This window comes from Scyliorhinus canicula, chromosome 9, assembly GCF_902713615.1.
Source record: "Scyliorhinus canicula chromosome 9, sScyCan1.1, whole genome shotgun sequence".
Taxonomy (NCBI): domain Eukaryota; kingdom Metazoa; phylum Chordata; class Chondrichthyes; order Carcharhiniformes; family Scyliorhinidae; genus Scyliorhinus; species Scyliorhinus canicula.
Window position 1 is genome coordinate 39,406,498 of NC_052154.1, and position 24,204 is coordinate 39,430,701.

Consider the following 24,204-nt stretch of genomic DNA (forward strand, 5'->3'; position numbering starts at 1 on the left):
ATTCAGGTTACAATACAGTAGTATGAAAAAGACATGCTTCTACAAGAAATGATCAAGGACATATTTGGAATGAAATTTGATTCATTGTTAAAAAATCTTGCATTGGCATGCACTTCTTGTCCACAGTTTTCAAGATTTTGGTCATGCTTGCCAGCATTTCCCATTTAATGTAAACTATGATGTATTTGCATCTCTCTACCATGATCGAAACTAGTACCTCCATCAGCTCGCCTCCACTCTATCAGCGCTAATAGCACCATGCCACCCATCACCTCAACTCTCTCTGCTCTCAAAGAAAAACACATGTGCAATAAAAAGGAATTATTTTTTAAAGGAAATGACAAATTCAGGGAGTTACTGTGAAGCTTTCATTCTAAAGCAATAATTTCACAACAGCATGAAAACTATATATATTGCATGATGTGAAAAATGACAATGAGTCAAACCAATGCTTGCTTATTTTCTTTTTATTTTGTGAAGAAAAGGAACATTAGTGCCACATCTTTCACTTATCAAGAATAGTTAGATCATTGCAAGTCTAGTTCAGATGTAGAGTTAACCTCTTATGGGCTGCACGGTAGCACAGTGGTTAGCACTGTTGATTCACAGCACCACGGTCTCAGGTTCAATTCGCAGCTTGGGTCACTGTCTGTGCGGAGTCTGCACGTTTTCCCTGTGTCGTGTGGGTTTCCCCCCGGGTGCTCCGGTTTCTTCCCACAAGTCACAAATGAAATGAACATGAAATGAAAATTGCTTATTGTCACCAGTAGGCTTCAAATGAAGTTACTGTGAAAAGCCCCTAGTCGCCACATTCCGGCGCCTGTTCTGGGAGGCTGGTGCGGGAATTGAACCGTGCTGCTGGCCTGCCTTGGTGTGCTTTCAAAGCCAGTGATTTAGCCCTGTGCTAAACCAGTCCCTTGTGCTGTTAGGTAATTTGAGTATTCTGAACTCTCCCTCCGTGTACCCGAACAGGCGCCAGAATGTGGCGACTAGGGGCTTTTCACAGTAACTTTATTGCAGTGTTGCATACTTGTGACAACAAAGATTATGATATTATTATTTTCCAAAATAATCCGCTTTCATGGAAACTTAGATTTATCAACATTCACCCTGCTGCCACATCAATTCCTGAACAGTTTTATGCTTTGGGCATTAAATTCTACATGGAGGCATTCAAACTTAATTAGCTTAGGACCCTTAGACTTGGCTATATAAGTCAATAGTCTATGCTGTCCAAACGAAAGGCAGGTTTCTCAACTCTGAAACTTTTTATCCAAATTACATTACTTGTGTGATTTTTCACTATAATCCCAATGAATTACGGGTGGTATTCTCCCCCCACCCCACGCCAGATGGGAGAATCGGCGGGGCACTGTGGTGAATCGTGCCACGCCACCCCAACCCCTGCACGCGATTCTCCCCCCCCCCCCCCCCCGCCGAAACCAGCGCCGTGAGAATCGCGCAAGCCGCTCGGAGAACCGCCGCAAACGGTGAGCAGCGATTCTCCGGCCCGAGCAGCCTCCGAAATAAATGACAGTCCCGCCAGCGCGTCCACACCTGGTCACTGCCGGCAGGCACTCGTCGTGAAGACTTGGGGGGTGGGCTCCGAAGGGGTCTGGCCCGCGATCGGGGCCCACCAACCGGCGGGCCGGCCTCCCCTATGGGGGCCAGAATAGGTCGTGCCCAGGCCCTGTTTGCGCTGCCGTGAAACGCGACGGTGTTCACGACGGCGCGAACACTTGGCCTCAATATCAGAGAATCGCCCTCTACAAGAGTGAAAATATCTTACCTTTTAAGTCTATTTTCTAGGCAAGGTCGACTTAAAACAATCAATCTCCAGTTACTGAACAACTAAAATAACAGGGATGCACTGCTGAATTAGCCTTTTCAATTGAAATATAGCCCGCAATGTTTGTTCCCTTATCCTGGACAGCTGCCTATACTAGCACTGACAATTACAAAGGTGTTGCTTAAAATCCACTCAGCAAGCAAAATTATCTTGAGTAGTTAATGCAGAATGCCCGTTTTGCCTCAGCTGTTCCCTCCTTTTTAAACAGAGTTGCTCATTAAGTCTTTTCATGCATCTTGGTGACCCATTTACATCATGTAAGGACAAGAGAAGAAATCGACTGCTCATTTTTAATGACTGCATAACTGAAACGATCTGTGCAACAACAGCATTGCCATTTTCAGTTTTCTCCTGGGAGCACTCATATACCTGCGAGCCCTTCTTGGGCTACTTGCTATTGTAGGGGAAGATGAACAAATTCTTGTCCCATTTCACACTCTGTGCTGGCTGCAGAATCACAGTCATTAGGGACAGGGCCCCCATGCTTTCAGACAGGGAGTACTTTAAGTTTTGCAGTTACGAGGTCCACTACAATTGCATCAAAACCATGTTGGCCAATGCACCAGACAAAGAATTGGGACTGTATTCGCTGAAGTGATTAAGGGCAGCATGGTAGCACAGTGGTTAGCATTGTTGCTGCACAGCGCCAGGGACCCGGGTTTGATTCCCGACTTGGGTCACTGTCAGTTCTCCCCGTGTCTGCATGGGTTTCCTCCGGGTGCTCCGGTTACCTCCCACAAGTCCCAAAAGACGTGCTGTTAGGTGAATTGGACATTCTGCGTTCTCCCTCAGTGTTTTTGAACAGGCGCCAGAGGGTGGCGACAGTAACTTCATTGCAGTGTTAATGTAAGTCTACTTGTGGCACTAATAAAGATTATATCATTTCCAGAAAAAGTTAATTAACTATTCAAATTATCAAAATACAGATAATGTATAATGAACTGTTTTCTCACAACTCTTTATTTTAATTGAGTAATTCTACTTTTATCTTGCACAACCATTTGCTTTAAATCAACAACTTACCGTTTCATCATTCAGAGTGAGATATAATTGAACTGCAAAGGTATCCCCAGCAGCACCCTGTAATTTTGCTTCAACAACTTCAGATTCTGTTACAGACAATAAAATAATAACCCACACATAAAGCATTAATCAGGATTTTAAACTATTCACGTTGCAGAGCTATACAGCGATAGTTAATCTTTAAAACTACATTTACTATGACACTCAGGTCATTTATGCTCCATAGTAAGACCTAACAGTACATTTGAAAGTTGAAAAATGTTCAGTTATTGTCGATTAAGCTATTGATATTTGGTAGAATGGACATTTTGTAATAACGGTTTAAAATCCCACCCGTATACAAAACAAAAACTTTAATCAGTTTACTCAATGACAACATATACTCCATTTCATCCAAGACTTTGTGTTTTTGATCGTGGTTTTAAATGGTTAAAGAAAAAAACTCATACCTAGAGATATTCTTTGGAAATATTGTATTGCGGCACTATCCCATTTTACTGCTGGACTGTAAAAGAAATTGAAATTTGCATTTTCTACAACAAGAATTAAACCATAAGTCAAAATATAGAAAGATGGGACAAGTTTTATCTTAAAATCCCCATTTCCAACAATACTCACTGGTGAGAACTACTGTGTCCCAGAAACATGTCAAATACATGCCATAAAAGTCATTCAACAATTGTCAAATTATGGCAGTATACTGTTTAAAAATGAGAACGTAGCTCCATATTTGGAAAATCCACTCCAATCGTTGAGAAGGGAATACAATTCGTTTTTAGGAATAAAGTCTGGGAAAACCATTAGCTCTGCTTTTTTCTGATAGCATGCTGCCATTTCTTACTCAATCACAACTCCAGACCTACTTTCAAGGAGTGGGTGCAGGGTGAGAAGCAAAGAAATGAAGTAAATCAATACAAAATATTGTTCACAAGTGCCAACGGTTTAATGAAACAAAACCATGAAGTACACGTTAAACATCATGACTGAGGATATCTTTCTTGCTACAGTCAGCTGGAAATCACCCAAAAAATACTTCTCCTACTTTCAAAAGCATCAGCTCCTCCAAATTGCCCTAGTGTTCTCAGTGCCCCCTACTGTCTCTAATGTCACTATGTGCAATACCAATCTAGCCCAAAGCACTAGCTATCATATAAATAATTAACTACTCGCTGAAGGTATCAAGGTACCAACCTCTCATTTCTGAACACATCAGATAGTGCTCACTGCACTACTCAGTTAACTCAGACCACAGCGCAATAGTTACTCCTCAGCTGAAAATGAGACTATGCTGGTACACCAATAGATTAGGGAACAAGACAATAGAGAATGGGTTTGGGAGGTGGGTAGAGGTACAGAACTTTAAAATAAATATCAGCATGCTTTGAGAACTAATGATGTACCCATGTAATAACTTTTGAATAACAAAGGTAGGAGGTGACATGAAACAGACTACAGCATAGAGCAGAAATCACTTGCTTTAATAGCAAATCATGATGACCCATAAGGTACGCGTTTGCTTATCTCAGGGATCAAAATGTTAACACTGAATCACTTCTTGGCCTTTTGGCTAAGATCAAACGTCAGATCAAGCCCACGTTGAGGTGCTTTGCCTTTTCTTGTCAGCTTTGATCTTGTATCTCTCTCTAGTGGAGATCATGAATTGGCTTAAATTTGAATTTGAATTTTTTTTTTGGAATGAGCAATGAGATGGATTAAAGGCTTGCCCTATCCAATCTGCACATTGGCTTTATAACTTTAAGGATGGGATAAAAATAACTTTTTTAAATTGCAATTTGAGAGACAACTGCATGGCTTTCTTCACTTGGGAAGCAGTGAAAAGAGAGTAAAACAGGGTTTTTAAATTGAAAAACAGAGTACTGCGGATGCTAATAATCTGAAATAGAAACAGAAAATGCTGAAAACTCTCAGCAAGTCAGGTAGCATCTGTGAAGGGAGAAACAGAGTTAATGCTTCAGCTCAAGGACAATTCATCAAAATTGAATTCAGTTGAAAGATCATGGACCTGAACTATGTTTTACCCCAAGCTTCTAGCATAGCTCACCAATTTAAAAAAGCACTGAAGATATTTCAAAAATTAACTGCAGAGATCATCTTGATATGTTATGAATTATTTAATTTCTGCTTTTATGTTTGAAACCATATTCTTATTGCTTCTTGTGGAGAGGTGGAGAGAGACGAGGGAAAGTGAAAAATTTGAAGTGCCAACTGTCCTTCGCCTGTATAGATGCTGGTTAATCTGTCCATTTCCAGATTTGTTCTTAATTTTATTTCAAAATTGCAGTTTCCTTTTATTTTCTTGATTATTTCTTCCTTCTTTTAATGACACAACGACCTGGAAAATTGTCGTGATAACAAGAGGAACAAGCCAGGAGCAATATCCAACACCAATAATTAAGCTCCAATTTAGAGGCACTTCCTTTCAGGGCCATTGTGCAGTGGCTTTAAATCCACAAGCCAAGTTATCCAACAACATTATTAACATGTTCCAGAACCTATAGCGCACCCTTGAAGGTCACGAGAGCACGTGATCAGTGAAATAAACTGAACCATTAATAAATGCAGGAAAGAAGCATCTTTTGATAATGATCATTATTTGGTTTTAAAAAAGGATTAATTAACTGGTTACTACAATTGATCTGCAAGACCTGTAAATTTGAGTGTGCTTTACATTATACTAACAAAGGTTATTTTAATTGTATGTAAAGATAGATAAGTTAGTTAACATTTTGCAACGTTCTTACTTACCCAATTTTTGCTTTCTCTTCACAAACATCAATGTGCAATGTCATTGGCTGTATGCCAAACAATGAAAACCTTTTAGCACGGTATGGTAGCTTCCAAAAGGAATCAACTGCTCTTCGTACACTGAACAGAAATATAGATGTTGAGTCATAAGAGTCTTATAGAGTTTTACAACACAGGGCCCTTTGGTCCCTTGTGCCTACGCTCGCCATCAAATTGTGAGAAAAAAATGCCACACATATATAAATATATACTACACACAGACACATTGCAAATAAAGTAATGTACAGGAAACAAAAAGAGAGTTGGGTCTTTTCTGTTTGGCAGGTTGTAACAAATGTTGTGCCACAGGAATCAGTGCTGGGGCCTCAGCGTTTTAACCATTTATATAAATGACTTGGATTAAGGGACTGAAAGTATAGTTGCTATGTATTGTGTACAGTATGAGGAAATGAATAAATGAATGTGATAAAATTAGAATTATTAGTTAAGATAGGATAGATAGTAGGGCCGGTCTGATGGTAGGGGGGTGGACCGCAGGACCCTGAGCGTACTGTGTTCACAGACAGAACAAAGGAAGAGCAGAGCATGGCTCGCGGGGGATGGGAACCTCGTGGTGAGCATGGTGAAAAGGATGCTGGGGTTACAATGCAAAGTGACCAATTAGGATATAGGGCCAGGTCAGGAGGTGTATAGAATGATCAATGGGAAGCTTATATGTGAATCTTACTGTGATTTTGAATATATCAGCAGAAGTTTCTTTGTATACTCTCTCTCTTTATTCTGGGCTCTCAGAAGACAGTGTGTGTGTCCTGAGGTCCTATGGATTGAGTCAGCCTTGCAAGTTAGTTATTATTAAATGATATGATACCTGCAAATCCATCTCAGATTTTATTGAATCTAGACTGACAGCAAATTAACCAGGAATCTACATTTGGTGCCGAAATCGGGATTTCTCGACTATCTTGCCTTTCATCTGCGAAATCAGAATTGGACTGCTCGCAGACGGCGAGAAAGGATTATGGGCCCACGGTATTTTTATATCGATTTTCCTCTGTCTCGTATTCTGCTAACAGTCTAATCACTCGCATTTGATCAGGTTTCGATTGCCTCGACAAAATCAAAGGTCAGTCTGATGGATTCAAAGATTTTATTTCAGTCATTGCAGGTATGGTTAAGTTTTGGAATGAGGCGAACAGTTCAGTTGGTGTCTGATGGGATGTTGCCTGGTTACTCAGTTGCATGTGAGTAGCAAATTAAAAATTGGCTCTATTAAATTATACTTTAATTCGGTTAAGGTCTTTAACGGATTGATGTGATATCGCGCAACAGTTCAGTAAAAGACCGCTGATGGAATGTTGGCGCACACTTCAATTCCGTTCAATTCTAATTTGATGAAAAAATTGGTTAAGGTCCGTACCGGGTTGATGTGATGTCGCGAAACAGTTCAGTGAAGGAAGGATCGCTGATGGAATGTTTGCGGACAGTTCAATGCCGTTCAACTATAGCTTCGCGAAGATATGGGTTGTTTGAATGAAACAGAATTGGGTTATAAATGACTTGTGTTGATGCATGAACGTATACGGATGTGAATTCCTTTGTCTGAATGGAGATCTCCAATGAATGAATGAGTCTGTTTGATAAGAATGTGATAACCTCTGTTCCTAGTTTTGTGAAATGTTGTGTTTTAGGAGGTATTAAAGTGAGAGTTAAAACGGAGTAAGTATTTGAAAGTTCTTCAGAATAATGATGTGGGAGTTAATTAAACATAATTCTCAGGAAGAAAACAAAAAGTGAAATCAAACTGTATAAATTGGGATTTGTAAATGATAAATGGCCGGTGGGCAATGTGCTCAGCACTAAATGGACACAAAGAGATTTCCAAGCAGACAGCTTTGTGTAAGCTGTACTGCATGGCTCCGCAGGGTCCTAGTGCCCGATGAGCACGAAAACTCACTTGCAGAAATAATGATGTTTAGCATGTTATAGACATTGAAGAAGGAGATTTGGAGAATAAAGATATTGGACCAGAAGTTAGATTAAGAGAATTAATTGCAGTATCAGGAAATGAGAATCTGATTGCAGGGAAATATTTAATAAAAAAATTGATGCAGAAAAATTAAGATATTAAAACCAATTGCTAATTTAGAGGAAGTTTGGGTGAAGCTACCAACTAAGACTGCAGGGAAAATCGTCCGTGAAGCTGTAAAATGTAAAGACAAGATTGTTCAGATTCTGGGTACACATACAGTTGAATTAGAGAAGCATGGTGTCTGGAGCAAAAGACATTGTATCACAATTAAAACACATGACCCAATGGGGGAGAAGACAGTGAATTAAAACCTGCTAGCAGCATTGATTGGACAGCTGATAAAGTTCAAATGTCATGTTTGGATCTTACTTTCATACAAATCCGGTCGTCATCAAAATAAAGTAATTAAAGTAAATGCAGTAGCACTATCAGGAATGTATCAAGGGAAGGTTTTGACCAGATTGGATCCAGATTGAATTTCTGAATGTGGCCCTTGCACATAAAAGTTTGCCCACCCCTGGTCTAACTGCACAAAATTAATCATCTTAAACACTTAGACCCAATCTCCTGATCAGATCAGAAATCCGATTTCCTACCCTAATCAGAAAGATGTGCACATTTACCTTTCTCTGATATTTGAGGTAGCTTCTGACTGAGGATCCTTTACATCTGACCCAATGCAACAAACCTTGTACGAAGCAGTGCAGAGATGCATGCAGAAGCCATGCTTCTTTCTGCAACACTGGCTACCATAACATAGTAAGTAAGAGGTTTAATATTCCAAAGTAACTCCAGAGAGAGGGCGAGTGGGCAAGGAGGCAGGTGTTGGGAGCTCGTCAGGTCAGGTTGAGAAAGGAGAGACTTGGGTCTGGGTCAGGGGTCGGTGGGGAGTCAATGAGTGTGTTTGGGGGTGAGTTGTGTAGTTACCCAGGTATTAAGAGTAGATTTTTTTCAGTCTAACATTTTCTGGGTAACTATCCAAGTGAGTAAGTTGGAACCATCAGGAGGCAATTGCCCATCGCAATTTTAAACTTCCCAGGTAATTCCAAAAAAATAGTCCTTGTGTTGGAATTCCAAAGTGTTCCCCAGCACATCTTCTGGGTATCCAACTATCCAGAGTCTGCTTCTTCTCAGTATTTAAAACTAAACTCAGATAGTAACCCGAATATGCAAATTTGAAAATGATCAGAATGCTAACTACAAAAAAATCCCTCTTGCAATGACTATAGCAGTTAAATAAAGAGAAATTAGACGGTACATTTTGTAGATTCGTAATTAGTAACGGATATGTAACTGAAAAACAAGCTGTAAAGGGATCAGTGATGATGGTTCAGCAGATACTAATGGTATTTTGAAGTGGGCAGAATTCTTCTGTTGTATACCATGCAACAGTAGCTTCTTGGGTGATTTTCATTTGCGCAATTGTAAACCGGTTGGTTATGCCATGCTTTTGTAACCTGAACTGAGTTAGCCCTTCAGAGCATTAAAACCACATTTGGTAAACATGCAGAGATATTCTTATATTAGAATTATTTGAAGGCATCTGAAATATGCAAAATGGAAAATATACAATTTTCAAAAACAATTCAAAATTTGATTAACTTGAACTGTCTTTTAAGCGTTGTGTCTTTTTACGTGTACAATGATTACCACTCAACTAAACCCCATTGCTGTGATTTCAAACTTATGGGGCGGGATTCTCCCATACATGGCGGGGCGGGGGGTCCCGACGGGACGGAGTGGCGTGAACCACTCCGGCATCGGCCCACCCCAAAGGTGCGGAATCCTCCGCACCTTCTGGGGCTAGGCCGGCGCCTGAGTGGTTTGCACCCCGCCGGCCGGCATGGAAGGTCTTTGGCGCCGAAGGGACTCCGACATTCCCACACATGCGCAGGGGGGTTCACCTACGCTTTGGCCATCACGGAGGCTGACAGGGCTGGCGCGTAGGAAAACAGTGCCCCCACGGCATAGGCCCGCCCGCAGATCAATGGGCCACCGCGGGGGCATCCCCCAGGGCCAGATCGTCCCGCTCCCCCCCCAGGACCCCGGAGCCCGCCCGCGCTGCCAGTAAGGGACCTAGTCTAATTTACGCCGGCGGGACTGGCAAATAACCAACGGGACTTCGGCCCATTGCGGGTTGGAGAATCGGCCGGGGGAGGGGGGGGGCGCTAAGAGCGGCCGCCGGTGCGATTCCTGCTCCCGCCAAAGCCGGAGAATTCGGCGGCCAGCTGCCGGCGGGGGCGGGATTCATTCTGCCCCCGGTGATTCTCCGACCTGGCGGGGGGGTCGGAGAATCCCGCCCATGGTTTTGTACAGACCCTTCTACAACAACACCCTCCCCCAATTTTGTAATCTTTCAGCTAATTCTTTTATATAGAGTCCTGCTTTTAATACCTACTCATTACAAATTCTGAACTATCCGTTTCACCTGTCATTAACCCCTCAAAAACAGGCTTTGGCCCATAAGTCCTCAGCATTCTCCACTAGGCCCATCATAGAGCCCAATGCTGCCATGGATACAAACTCCAATTGTAAAATCCCCCAAGGAGCATGCTTAAAGTTGAATGCTAAAAGTTGAAAAGAGTGGAGATTCAGCTCACCAACTCCATTCCATCCTACTCACCCCTTTCATCAAAGTACCACATCACAACTGATATTTCTCCCTGAATCAAACTGGATTTCTGCCAGCCATGCTGTCATCATGGATGACAGTATTAACATCCTGACACCAACAAAAACATGGCTCAGAGCTACAGACTCCTTCCTCTTCTAAAGTCTCCCCAATGGACCAGAAAGTGCTTGCTCTAATCCCCAACAGTAATAGGTTTCACCTTGATGAATAGCATTATTAATTTTAAAAATTAGAATGCTTTAATATACCACTGGTTTAATAAAATGAGTTTTAAATCTCCACTCTCTCAACAGTACAAGCAAATTGTGCATAGTTAATGCTTACTCTTTTGCTTTCACCAGAATGTGCTTTGCGTAGTCCACAAGGAAACACTCTGCAAGATAACTGCTTCCACTTGATACAAGAGATTTTAATATTGCTCTGCACCAGCACCGTAGTTCATGGCAGTAAATAGCACATATCTGCAACAAAAGACAAAAAGTTATTGTCCATTTTTATGTATGGATTACTCAAGCAGCTATACATTTGAGCTCAAATTTGTTAGAGTTAAAATGATGGCACTGAGGCGTTACTTATCCCTACCAACTTTGAACACCATTATCCACAGATGAGATTTCAAGACAGTTCTCATCATTTTCTCACTGAGAAGAAACAAAGGTCCAGGACCTAAGGAAATTATTTTCAAAAGACTTTCTTAAATAGTGGGTTATAATCTATACAAGTGTAAAATGTTCCTTTGAAAAGTAAAGAAAGAATTTGGATTCACATCGGAACTTAGTAGAGGGTGTGATCGGATACAAAATGCTTTTCAAACAATAAATGACTTTCTAAATGGTTGGCCACTATTGTGCAGTCAAACATGGCAGCCAAGGCCACGTGCAACAAACCTCTACAAACAGTAAATAAGGTGAATGACTGGATAATCTGTTTTAGTGGTGTTGGCAGATTCAGGATTTTGACCAGAATGCTGAGAGAACCCTGCTCTTTAAATAATACCATGGGATCTAGAACATAAATCTGAACAGGGAAAGCATCAACTTAACATCTTATCTGAAGACAACATCGCTGGCTTGCAGCATCCATTCAGAAGTACATTGAACACAAGAACATAAGAACTAGGAGCAGGAGTAGGCCATCTGGCCCCTCGAGCCTGCTCTGCCATGCAATGAGATCATGGCTGATCTTTTGTGGACTCAGCTCCGCTTTCTGGACTGAACACCATAACCCTTAATCCCTTTATTCTTCAAAAAAAAACTATCTATCGTTATCTTAAAAACATTTAACGAAGGAGCCTCAACTGCTTCACTGGGCAGGGAAATCCATAGATTCACAACCCTTTGGGTGAAGAAGTTCCTCCGAAGCTCAGTCCTAAATCTACTTCCCCTTATTTTGAGGCTATGCCCCCTAGTTCTGCTTTCACCCGCCAGTGGAAACAGCCTGCCCGCATCTATCCATAATTTTATACTTTTCTATAAGATCCCCCCTCATCCTTCTAAATTCTAACGAGTACAGCAGTCTACTATACCTCTCCTCGTAATCCAACCCCTTCAGATCTGGGATTAACCTAGTGAATCTCCTCTGCACACCCTCCAGCGCCAGTACATCCTTTCTCAGGTAGGGAGACCAAAACTGAACACAATACTCCAGGTGTGGCCTCACTAATACCTTATACAATTGCAGCATAACCTCCCTATTCTTAAACTCCATCCCTCTAGCAATGAAGGACAAAACTCCATTTGCCTTCTTCATCACCTGTAAACCAACCTTTTGCGACTCATGCACTAGCACACCCAGATCACTCTGCACAGCAGCATGTTGTAATATTTTATTGTTTAAATAATAATCCCTTTTGCTGTTATTCCTACCAAAATGGATAACCTCACATTTGTCAACATTGTATTCCACACTCCCACTCTCCCTCGCAGGAAGAGTCCAGACGATCAAAATGAACGTATTGCCCAGGTTCCTCTTCCTGTTTAGATCCATTCCGATCTACATCCCCAAGGACTTCTTCAAAGCGCTGGACAAACTTATCATGGCGTTCGTATGGGGGGGTAAAAATGCTAGGATCCCAAAGAAGGTCCTACAGAAAACAAAATCCAGGGGGGGGCTAGCCCTCCCGAATCTACAATTCTACCACTGGGCGGCAACAGCCGAGCGAGTAAGGGGATGGATCCAGGAGCCAGAAGCCGAGTGGGTGCGTGCGGAGGAGGCCTCCTGCATGGGGACCTCCCTCCGGGCCCTCGCCACGGCAGCACTCCCATCCCCACCCAAAAAACACTCCAGCAGCTCAGTGGTGACAGCCACCCTCCAATCCTGGAACCAACTGCGGCAGCAATTTGGCCTGAACAAAATGTCGGACAAGGCTCCCATCTGCAACAACCATAGGTTCAAACCAGCACTGACTGACGCCACCTTCAAAAGGTGGAGGCAGGACGGGGGGGACACTGACAGTCAGGGACCTATACACGGACGACAGGATCGCAACACTGGACGAACTGACAGAGAAATTTCGGCTAGCTGGGGGGAACGAGCTACGGTACCTGCAGCTCAAAAACTTCCTACGAAAGGAGACAAGGACGTACCCACAACCGCCACGACAGACACTACTGGAAGACCTACTGGACGCAAGTATCCGAGAGAAAGGGAACTGTAGCGACATGTATGACCGACTGGTAGAAAGGGACGACACCGTACTGGACGCAACAAGAAGGAAATGGGAGGACGACTTGGGGATGGAGACAGGGTGGGGACTCTGGAGCGAGGCACTGCATAGGGTCAACTCCACCTCCACGTGCGCAAGGCTCAGCCTGACGCATCTAAAAGTGGTACATAGAGCCCACTTAATGAGAAACCGTATGAGTAGGTTCTTCCCGGAGGTGGAGGACAGATGTGAACGGTGCCAAAGAGGCCCGGCCAACCACGCCCACATGTTCTGGTCTTGCCCCAGACTTGTGGAGTACTGGACAGCCTTCTTCGAGGCTATGTCCAAAGTGGTGGGGGTGAAGGTGGAGCCATGTCCGATAGTGGCGGTCTTCGGGGTTTCAGAACAGCCAGATCTATTCCTGGGGAGGAGGGCGGACGCCCTTGCCTTTGCCTCCCTGATCGCCCGCCGTAGAATCCTGTTTGGCTGGCGGTCAGCAGCACCGCCCAGAGCTGCAGACTGGCTGTCCGACCTCTCGGATTCTCTCCAAATGGAGAAAATCAAATTCGCCATCCGAGGGTCGGACGACGGCTTCCACAGAACGTGGGAGCCATTCATGCAATTGTTCCCGGACCTGTTTGTGGCCAACGTACAAGAGGAAGAATAGTCGGGGGAAGGTAGCCGGCAGGGGGGGGGGGGGGGGGGAGAGAAAAGAGGGCTATGGGCTTGTTACGGGGATTTGATGGCTAGCTAAGGCCCAAAACCAAACTAAATAAATGCCAATAAACATGTCGGGGAATGTAAAATATGTATGCCGGCGAAAAGGGGGAGGCCACAGTTATTACTACGAAGATGCTCACCTGTAAATATATATGTTAATTTTTGCGTGTTCTTTTTTTTTTCTTTTTCTCTCTCTCTAACAATTTGTAATTTGTTCAATATAAAACATGAAAACTGAATAAAAAACATTTATAAAAAAAACATTGTATTCCATCTGCCAGACCCTAGCCCATTCACTTAACCTATCCAAATCGCTCTGCAGACTTCTGGTATCCTTTGCACTTTTTGCTTTACCACTCATCTTCGTGTCTGCAAACTTGGACAAATTGCACTTGGTCCCCAATTCCAAATCATTTATGAAAATTGTGAACAATCATTGAGCAATCGGCATGGATTATGCAGCAGAAGATTTCTTCTTTTCTTGAGTTCTCGGCAAGTCCATCCCATAACACTACGATCTGAAACAGGTAGGGCAAAGAGGCAGGTCCCGAATCCAGCCCAGCTGGATTGGGGATGAAATCCTGTGCTATTGGTACCAATTAGATCCCCACCAGCCAACTGAGCCAAATCAGCCCCCAAGGAGTCCATATTGCCGTGGCAACATTCACTTTTACATGCATGTTGTAACTTGCAGGTATGGATAGTGATGGTCGAGGTTCCAATTTATTTCCATAAGAATCAGAAGATTCACTGGTATGTAAATTAAGGTATCAATTCCTTGCTTATAAATGTTCTCAGGCAGAGTATAAAAAACTAATTACCTGCCCTTGTTCTAGAACAGGAAGCTTAATTTCTTCCAAATCTTCATGGCTTCTGTGGTAGAGTTGATTCATCTTTTCCTCCAATCTTTCATACTGATTTGCATTTTCAACCAGATCACTGAAGCCATTAGTTATTCGCCCCCAGAAACAGCCGGGGTCTTCCACCTAAGCACACACAAAGTGATATTAGCACCAATTCTAGTCACCACACTACCAGAAGGATGTGGAGGCTTTGGAGAGGGTGGAGGCGGTTTACCAGGATGTTGCCTGGTCTGGAGGGTGTTAGCTATGTGCTGAATAGACTCGGAAGGTTTTCATTAGAAAAACAGGGGTTGAGGGGTGACCTGATAGAGAGGTCTACGAGATTATGAGAGGCATGGATAGAGTAGGTGGGTAGGCACTCTTTCCCCGGGTGGAGGGGTCAGTCACCAGAGGGCATAGGCTTAAGGTCCATGGGGCAAAGTTTAGAGGAGATGTGCGAGGCAGGTTTTTTTTTTTTTTTTTTTACACAGAGGGTGATGAGTGCCTGGAACGCGTTGCCAGGGGAGGTTGTGGAAGCAAATACATTAACAGCATTCAAAAGGTATCTTGACAAACACATGTTTAGGATGGGCATAGAGGGATGTGGCACAAGGAAGTACTGAGGGTTTTGGCAAAGGTTGGCATCATGACTGGTACAGGCTGGGAGGGCCGAAGGGCCTTTGTACCACGCAAATGCCAGGCAATGATGATCTCTGACAAAAGAGAGAATCTTACGAACCATTTCCTTTTGATGTTCAATGGCATTACCATCATGGAATCGTTCACCATTAACATTCCAGGGTTTACCATTGTTGGAAGTTGGAAAGTAAAGAATTGGATAAAACAAGGGAGAGGGCAGTTCTGGGTCTAACAGCGGGAAATGAGCTCAGCCTGGTGGAAGATGTATCATAGACAAGTACTTTGGAGATAGTGACCATAATTCAGTTAGATTTAGCATAGTTATGGAAAATGATTTGACCCAAGTCGACTTGGAGCCACAACTTGGAGATAAAACTGTATCAGAGCGGTGGGAGGTCTTCAAGGAGGATACAGCAAAAGTGCAGGGCAAATAATAATAATAATCTTTATTGTCACAAGTAGGCTTACATTAACAATTCAATGAAGTTACTGTGAAAAGTTCCTAGTCGCCACATTCTGGCGCCTGTTCGGGTACAAAGGGAGAATTCAGAATATCCAAATGACCTAATAGCACATCTTTTGGGACTTGTGGGAGGAAACCGGAGCACCCAGAGGAAACTCATGCAGACACAGGGAGAACGTGCACACTCCGCACAGACAGTGACCCAAGTCAGGAATCGAACCTGAGACCCTGGTGCTGCGAAGCCTTAGTGCTTACCACTATGCTAGCATGTAACCCACATGTTCCCTTAAAGACAAAAGGTGGGACCAAAACCAGAGAACCCTGGAGGTCAAGGGGCATAAAGGTCAGGTCCGGATTAAGAAAAAAAATAAGATAATGGCAGATACCAAGGGCTCAATACGGCAGAGTCCCTAGGGGAGCACAAAAAAGTACATGGGTGGAGGAACTGAAAAATGAAATTAGGAAAGCCAAGAGAGTGCATGAAAAAGCTTTGGCTGGCACAATAAATGAAACCCCAAAGTGGTTTTGTACATATAGAAAGAACAAGAGGGTAAATAAGGAAAGAGTATGGCCAATTAGGGATCATATAGAAAATCTGTATGTGGACCCAGAAGATATGGGTACAGTTCTCAATGAATACTGTGCATCAATCGCCACAATGAAATAGGACAATGTAGATATAGACATCAGAGTAAAGAACTGTGTGCAATATTAGAGGAAATTGGAGAGAGAGAGAGGGAGCAGGGGAGAGAGAGCGAGAGAGCGAGAGAGAGAGAGTGTGGCAGATTTAGCAGCTTTAAAAGTGGATAAATCTGCTGGCCTGAATGAGATGTACCCCAGGCTGTTCAGGAAGGAAAGGGAGGAGATATCAGGGGTACTGCCACAAATGTTCCAAGTCCTCCCTGGCCATAGGTGAGGTGCGAGAGAACTGCTAACATTGTCCCATTATTTAAAAAGGGAGGTAGGTATAGACCAGGAGTAAAATTTGTAATCATCAAACAAGAAAGGGCAATTCAATCAGAAATGGTAGACACATAGCAGATTAACTTTGATGCAGACGAATGTAGGATTAAAAAAGAGCAAGCAAACATTCACTCTACAACTGTTTAAAACAACCAAAGAAAGAGCCTTTTGTTTTTAATGCAGTGTAATAATCAACAGATGTTTAAATAAAATACATCGGAAAAAGAACAGAATACTAACAAGAAACTGTTATAACCAAGTAATATGCAGATCACTACTTGAAGTACTGTATCTTGTTCCAATTCCCGAGACAAAAGGGATCATATCAAAAGTAGTACAAAGAAAAATTAAAGACTGATCCTGTATTTAGACTTGTATCCCAATCCCCTTTTAGACAGCCTCTCAGTTTCCACTCCCCATAAAAACAAGCTCATCGAAAATTCTGCCTGCATCCTAACTTCTACTAAGTTACATTCATTCATCCGTCACCTTGGTGCTCGCTGACCTACATCTGCTCCCAATAAAGCAATGTCTTGATTTTAAGATTCTCATTCCTAGTTTTTAAATCCCTTCAGGTGTCTCATCTCCTCCTATCTCTGCCATCTCCACCAGCTGTACAAGACTCAGATATATCAGCTCTCCCTCCAATTCTGGCCTTTTGTGCATCCCCAGTTTTAATCATTTGATCATTGGTAGCTGTTCACTCAAATGCCTGGGCCACATGTTCTGGGATTCCCTTCCTGAACCTCTACATTCCTCTTTCCTCCCCTGTCTTTGAACAAACCTTTGAGCTCCAGTATCTCATGTGACTCGATAATACTCCTTGAAGCACCTTGGGCCATTCTACTTTCTTAACAATGCTATATAAATGCAAGTTTTTGTGTCAATTATGAGGACTGACTGGAGAAACTAGGAACAGGAGTAGGCTATTCAGCCCCTTGAGCCTGTACTGCCATTTAATGAGGTCATGGCTGATCTGCGGAATAACTCCATATCCTGGAGTTATCCTCCATGCCTTTGGCCCATATCCCTTATGTCTTTGCTTAACAAAAATCTATCTATAGCTCTCTATCTGGAGTTCCCCTGGCTGCAAAAGAAGCATTCAGGTTGTGATCTCTTCTGCACAATAGTTTGGGGAACGGTCCTCAAAGTATAGAATAGAAAAAGGAGACACAGGTCCAAACTAATTGCAAAGAAAATTTAGAAGTTTAGAAAATTGTTGTACACAGTGACCAATGTACAAAATACAAGGTGAAAATGCCTGAATTTGAAGAAACAAATTGAAGGCTGAAATGGTGAAAACTTAACTTAATTTTTCTGAATGGATGGATTAATGCTGTGGGAATACTAGGAGTGAAAAGCAAGGCACATATATACACCTTGCTCATGGGCTCTTAGCTTTTCGTACTCCTGTGTCACACACATTCTGAGAATGAATGTGGACATGATTTGCGCTCCAACTGAATAGAATTTTTAGGTCTTTTCATTCAGTAAACACAATCACCAAAATCCATCTTAATGTATTAGGCGATTGCTTCAGAATTTAAAATCCAAAAGGTTAGGTATGTAGAAATATATTTATTAATCTGAAAGTTTTGTATTATAGAATTTACAGTGCAGGAGGTAATTCGGCCAATAGGGTCTGCACCAGCCCTTGGACTTGGACTTGGAAAGAGCACCCTAATAAGCCCTATCCCCATAACCCCACCTAACCTTTTTGGACAATAAGTGAGGAAATGAATAAATGAATGTGATAAAATTAGGCACTAGGACCCTGAGGGCACTGTGGTCACAGACAGAACAAAGGAAAGCAGAAGTTTCATGGCTCGCGGGGGATGGTAACCTCGTGGTCAGAAGGAATCAAAGATGCTGGGGTTACAATGCAAAGTGACCAATTAGGATATAGGGCCAGGTCAGGAGGTGTATAGAATGACCAATGGGAAGCTTATATGTGAATCTTACTGTGATTTTGAATATATCAGCAGAAGCTTCTTTGTATTCTGTCTCTCTTTATTCTGGGCTCTCAGAAGACAGTGTGTGTGTCCTGAGGTCCTATGGATTAAGTCAGCCTTGCAAGTTAGTTATTATTAAATGATATGATACCTGCAAATCCATCTCAGATTTTATTGAATCTAGACTGACAGCAAATTAACCAGGAATCCACATTTGGTGCCGAAATCGGGATTTCTCGACTATCTTGCCTTTCATCTGCGAAATCAGAATTGGAATGCTTTCAGACGGCGAGAGAGGAATTATGGGCCCACGGTATCTTTATATCGCTTTTCCTCTGTCTCGTATTCTGCTAACAGTCTAATCACTCGCATTTGATTAGGTTCGATTGCCTCGACGAAATCAAAGGTCAGTCTGATGGATTCAAAGATTTTATTTCAGTCATTGCAGGTTTGGTTAAGTTTTGGAATGAGGCGAACAGTTCAGTTGGTGTCTGATGGGATGTTGCCTGGTTCCTCAGTTGCATGAGGCGAACAGTTCAGTTGGTGTCTGATGGGATGTTGCCTGGTTACTCCGTTGCATGTGAGTAGCAAATTAAAAATTGGCTCTATTAAATTATACTTTAATTCAGTTAAGGTCTTTAACGGATTGATGTGATGTCGCGCAACAGTTCAGTAAAAGACCGCTGATGGGATGTTGGCGCACAGTTCAATTCCGTTCTATTCTAATTTGATTAAAAAATTGGTTAAGGTCCGTACCGGGTTGATGTGATGTCGCGAAACAGTTCAGTGAAGGACCGCTGATGGAATGTTTGCGGACAGTTCAATGCCGTTCAACTATAGCTTCGCGAAGATATGGGTTGTTTGAATGAAACAGAATTGGGTTATAAATGGCTTGTGTGTTGATGAATGCACGTATACGGATGTGAATTCCTTTGTCTGAATGGAGATCTCCAATGAATGAATGAGTCTGTTTGATAAGAATGTGATAACCTCTGTTCCTAGTTTTGTGAAATGTTGTGTTTTAGGAGGTATTAAAGTGAGAGTTAAAACGGAGTAAGTATTTGAAAGTTCTTCAGAACCTTAGCAATAATGATGTTAATTAAACATAATTCTCAAGAAGAAAACAAAAAGTGAAATCAAACTGTATAAATTGGGATTTGTAAATGATTAGTTGCAACTCGGCATAGTCTTGGCTGAAAAAAATATAATAAATAAAATGAGGGACATAAATACAATAGTTTCACATCAATTAGAAGTTATAAATGGCCGGCACAGCAATGTGCTCAGGACAAAGAGATTTCAAGCAGACAGCTTTGTGCAAGCTGTACTGCATGGCTCCGCAGGGTCCTAGTGCCCGACGAGCACAAAAAGTCACTTGCAGAAATAATGATGTTTAGCATGTTATAGACATTGAAGAAGGAGATTTGGAGAATAAAGATATTGGACCAGAAGTTAGATTAAGAGAATTAATTGCAGTATCAGGAAATGAGAATCTGATTGCAGGGAAATATTTAATGAAAAAATTGATGCAGAAAAATTAAGATATTAAAACCAATTGCTAATTTAGAGGAAGTTTGGGTGAAGCTACCAACTAAGACTTCAGGGAACATCATCCGTGAAGCTGTAAGATGTGAAGACAAGATTAGTTCAGATTCTGAGTACACATACAGTTGAATTAGGGCAGCATGGTGTCTGGAGCAAATGAAATTGTATCACATTTAAAACAAATGATCCGATGGGGGAGAAGACAGTGAATTAAAACCTGTTAGCAGCATTGATTGGACAGCTGATAAAGTTCAAATGTCATGTTTGGATCTTACTTTCATACAAATCCGATCTTACTTTCATACAAATCCGGTCGTTATCAAAATAAAGTAATTAAAGTAAATGCAGTAGCACTATCAGGAATGTATCAAGGGAAGGTTTTGACCAAATTGGATCACTGGGTGAGCAAAAGGGGAGGAGTTTGAGATTCTTCGCATCTCACTCAGGGGTGCAATAACAGAAGGAGGAGGCTTAACAGGCCACAAGGGCGGTGATTAATGGCCCTCAGTTTAAAATGGTTCACAGTGAGTATCAGGAAACCACAAGTCTGGATTGTGGGGCATTCTGTAGCCCGATTGTTTGGACTGGTAGTAGTCATATGAAACCCAGGAGACGGTCAGATACTGAGTATTCAGGAGAATGGATAATGCATTTGCAAAGACAGCGATGGGATGCTGCAGCCCCCAGGGAGATTTGGGGCATTCAGGTTTGTCCTGATTGTTTTGTGGAATATCAGGCAACTTTAATGATTGAGGTTTGTGACCACAGAGGGGATTTTGAATCCAAGAGCATGGAGCAGTGCAGCACCGGGCAGGCCCTTCGGCCCTCGATGTTGTGCTGAGCAATGATCGCCCCGCTCGGACCCACGTATCCACCCTATACCCGTGGCCCAACGGCTTCCCCTCCCCCTTGGCCTTGCTGTTGGGACACTACGGGCAATTTAGCCTGGCCAATCCACGTAACCCCGCACATCTTTGGACTGTGGGAGGAAACCCACGCACACCGGGGGGGGGGACGTACGGACTCCGCACAGACAGTGACCCAGCCGGGAGTCAAGCCTGGGATCCTGGAGCTGTGAAGCATTTGTGCTAACCACCATGCTACATAAGTGTCAGTGTAAGTGGGATAGATTAATGACAACGTGCAATTACTGCAAGGATAATTTGGCCGACAACAATGTGACTTTAAAAGGCTGTGCAATCTTGTAGACAAGTGACAGACTTATGGTATCGATTTGTGAGGCAGTACGTGGGCTATGCTAGATGGTACTTCTGGAATATCCAAGCACGGATAGGAAGATACAAATTAAGAAATAGGACCCTCTCCGCCTTTGACCTGTTCGTTTTAGTTTCAGATGAAGCAACGATCATACCGATGAAGAACCTGAACAACACTCTGCAGAAGAATGTTTCAGACAGTATGGGAAAAAACTAATGATACAATTGGCTACATGTTTGAGGGAATTGAATGATAGAGCCCGGAAGAAAAACCTTACGGGTTAGCAACAAATCAAAATATCAAATTATTACTGAATACTGAAACCTCCGGTCAGACATCTCTAACGGGACGTTAGCTGATGGGTGATCTGTGGTCTCCAGGAGGGACGTATTACGCGGAGGAGTTATTAAGGGTCTCGGCAGACAGCAGTGACTGACGAGGAGCCCCCATATTTTAAATGACAGTAGTCTGGAACAGTGCATCTCAAACTATCTGATGTGGCGTACCGGCAGTTTTTTTCCCAATGTGCCAGGGACCGGTGAGCGAAACAAGCCAATCCAGGATTACTGTCTCTTTCTTTTCTGGAAACACTCCACGTACCGGTGCGTACACGTACCACACTTTGAGAGGCACTGGTCTAGAATATTAGCAGCTTGCTGCCGCGAGGGGAAATTTGTAACCAATATAGCATTGGAGAGTATAACAGTTGTTACAGACTAAATGTCCTGTAAGTTGTTAGGGACTGTTATGTATAAATTCAATTGGGTTGTAACCACAAGAAGTTAACTGTACTAAGTGCGTGCGTGGTGTTTAAGAAAAACCAAATAATGGCAAGTATACAATCCATGCGGTAAGGAAAATGATAACAGACAACAGGGGGTTGAAGAAAACGGAGCTATTGTCTCAAGTAAGCCAGGGCGGGCAGGCTACATGATTCAGTACAATGTTCGACGTCAGAGTCAGGAAGTCAGAAATAGAAACAGGATTGGTTGACGCTCCTGCAATTAATAAAGCAAGATAATCAGTGCATGATACAAAATATCATCATTTACCATTCCTATGGGAAACGGAACGCACTTCCTACAAAAGAAAACCCCAGTGAGGGTTAAGGACCTTGTGGTCACTGATGGACTGAGTTGTGGGCTGCTTCTAAGGGACATGAGGACGCTTTTATGGTGCTACTGCCCCGAGGTAGTCAGATGCCTTGGAGGTAGTGGAACAACCGGAATGGCTATTGTGTTACCTTCCTGAGTGGCGCCAGCTATGGTTCACGGTGATTGGACTTGAGGAAAGCACCTCACAAAGGGTCTATTGACACTGGTCTGCGAGATGGATGCATTTACCATTGATTTTCCTGCACAGTTTACAAATCCTGACATGTAAACACGAATGACAAGGCTGAGGGATAGTTGCTAGTCAGTATAACTATAAGAAGGATATAAATCCTAAGGGAAACACAGTAGTATTGAGGATGGCTATCTATCTAGTCAGATTCAGTTCGGGGTTATCTCTCATAGCTTGGTCATGGGGATTTACCTGCTGCATGGATTGATAATACTTGTTATTATAATTGTAGACTGCACAATCATTGGATGCTTTAATATGTGTTGTGCGCTGGCTAGGGCTCGGATGCTGCCGATAGGCTTGGCCCATCATTATTCACCAAAGATGACATCTCGTCACTGGTGACCATGACACCAGACGGAAGAGGACGGAGAGCCAAAGGCTGTAAAAATGTGATGAGGTGTTTATGTACGGAATACCGGCTCAGTTAAGTTCTGTTAACGGGCCTCATTTGATTGGACAGATTAACAAGGAGTTCTGCTCCCAGTTGGGGATATGTTAGCAGTTAGACTGTGTGGACAGACCGCAGTCAGCCGGGTTGGTTGAGAGACATAATCAGACCCTCAAAACTAAAGTGGCTAAATTAAGAGCGGACACGGGGCCGACATGGCTTAAGTTGCTCTCCGGTGTCCTCTTTCAGGTGTAGGTCACACCTGCAGGATCGGCCTGGCTCTCTCGTGCCGAGTCTTTTCCGGCAGGCCCATTAGAACTCCCGGGAACCTGCCTGTTCCCAGATTGGTCCAGTTTCACCATCTGACTAAAGAAAGGACTAACTATGTTCTAGCCCTCACTAACGCCCTCAAGGAGCTCCATGGCCAGTACCGTGCAGCTCACTCGTCACCGTCCCTATCACATAGCTCGCTCTCAGTGCAGCCTGGTCGTTATGTCATGGTCAAAAATTGGACTCGGAAAGGGTTAGAGCCACGATGGGAGGGGCCTTTCCAAGTTCTCCTTACCACCCCCACTGCAGTTAAAGTGGAGGGGTGGAGTGTTTGGGTCTACCTCCACCACTGTAAAAGGTTGGTCACTAACCTGCCTCCCTTCCCCAGCGCTATTTTACAGGTGTGAAGCATGATGGGGTGGCTACACGCCGCCTGTGTGATCTTCGGCAACGCCTCGCTTAGAGTGACATCGGCGGCGGTAATGGAACAGGGGAATATCATCTACATCTGTAACCCCAACCGAAGTACCCGGACATTCCACCTCTGCAAAGATGACGTTCTTCGCTGCCCCCATATACGAGGACGTGGTATCGACTCATGGAAGGTCATCCGGTTAACGGACCATTCAGGACTTATGACGCAATTGCACCGGTCCCAACGATGGGAAGGGAAGACTGCATGGACATTGCCTTGTTTTTGGAGCATATGTAAATTTGATTTTGGATGTGTTAACCTTGATGCCTTACAGGTAAAATCAGACTATGAGGAGGGGGTAGGAAGAGGTTGTGAGAGAGAAAGAGGGACTAGACAGAGGAAGGGCTGTGTAAGAGGGGAGGTACAACCAGACGTAGATTATCAGGAGATGTACTTAATTTATTTAGGATCCGGAATGAGGAAAACCTGGACGGTATGA

The 24,204-nt window shown here is 43.1% G+C and overlaps 1 protein-coding gene across 4 annotated transcripts in view; it reads right to left on the minus strand.

Moving 5' to 3' along the window:
- Positions 1-24,204, minus strand: part of tdrd12 (tudor domain containing 12) — a 157,507-nt gene that overhangs the window by 119,920 nt on the left and 13,383 nt on the right. For all 4 annotated transcript variants that reach the window (XM_038806556.1, XM_038806557.1, XM_038806555.1 and 1 more), the window contains exons 3-7: positions 14,485-14,649; positions 10,624-10,760; positions 5,639-5,758; positions 3,322-3,377; positions 2,873-2,958 (exon numbers count right to left, since the gene is read on the minus strand). In XM_038806556.1, coding sequence (XP_038662484.1) covers positions 2,873-2,958; positions 3,322-3,377; positions 5,639-5,758; positions 10,624-10,760; positions 14,485-14,649 — 564 coding nt within the window. The remainder of the gene's footprint in view (positions 1-2,872; positions 2,959-3,321; positions 3,378-5,638; positions 5,759-10,623; positions 10,761-14,484; positions 14,650-24,204) is intronic.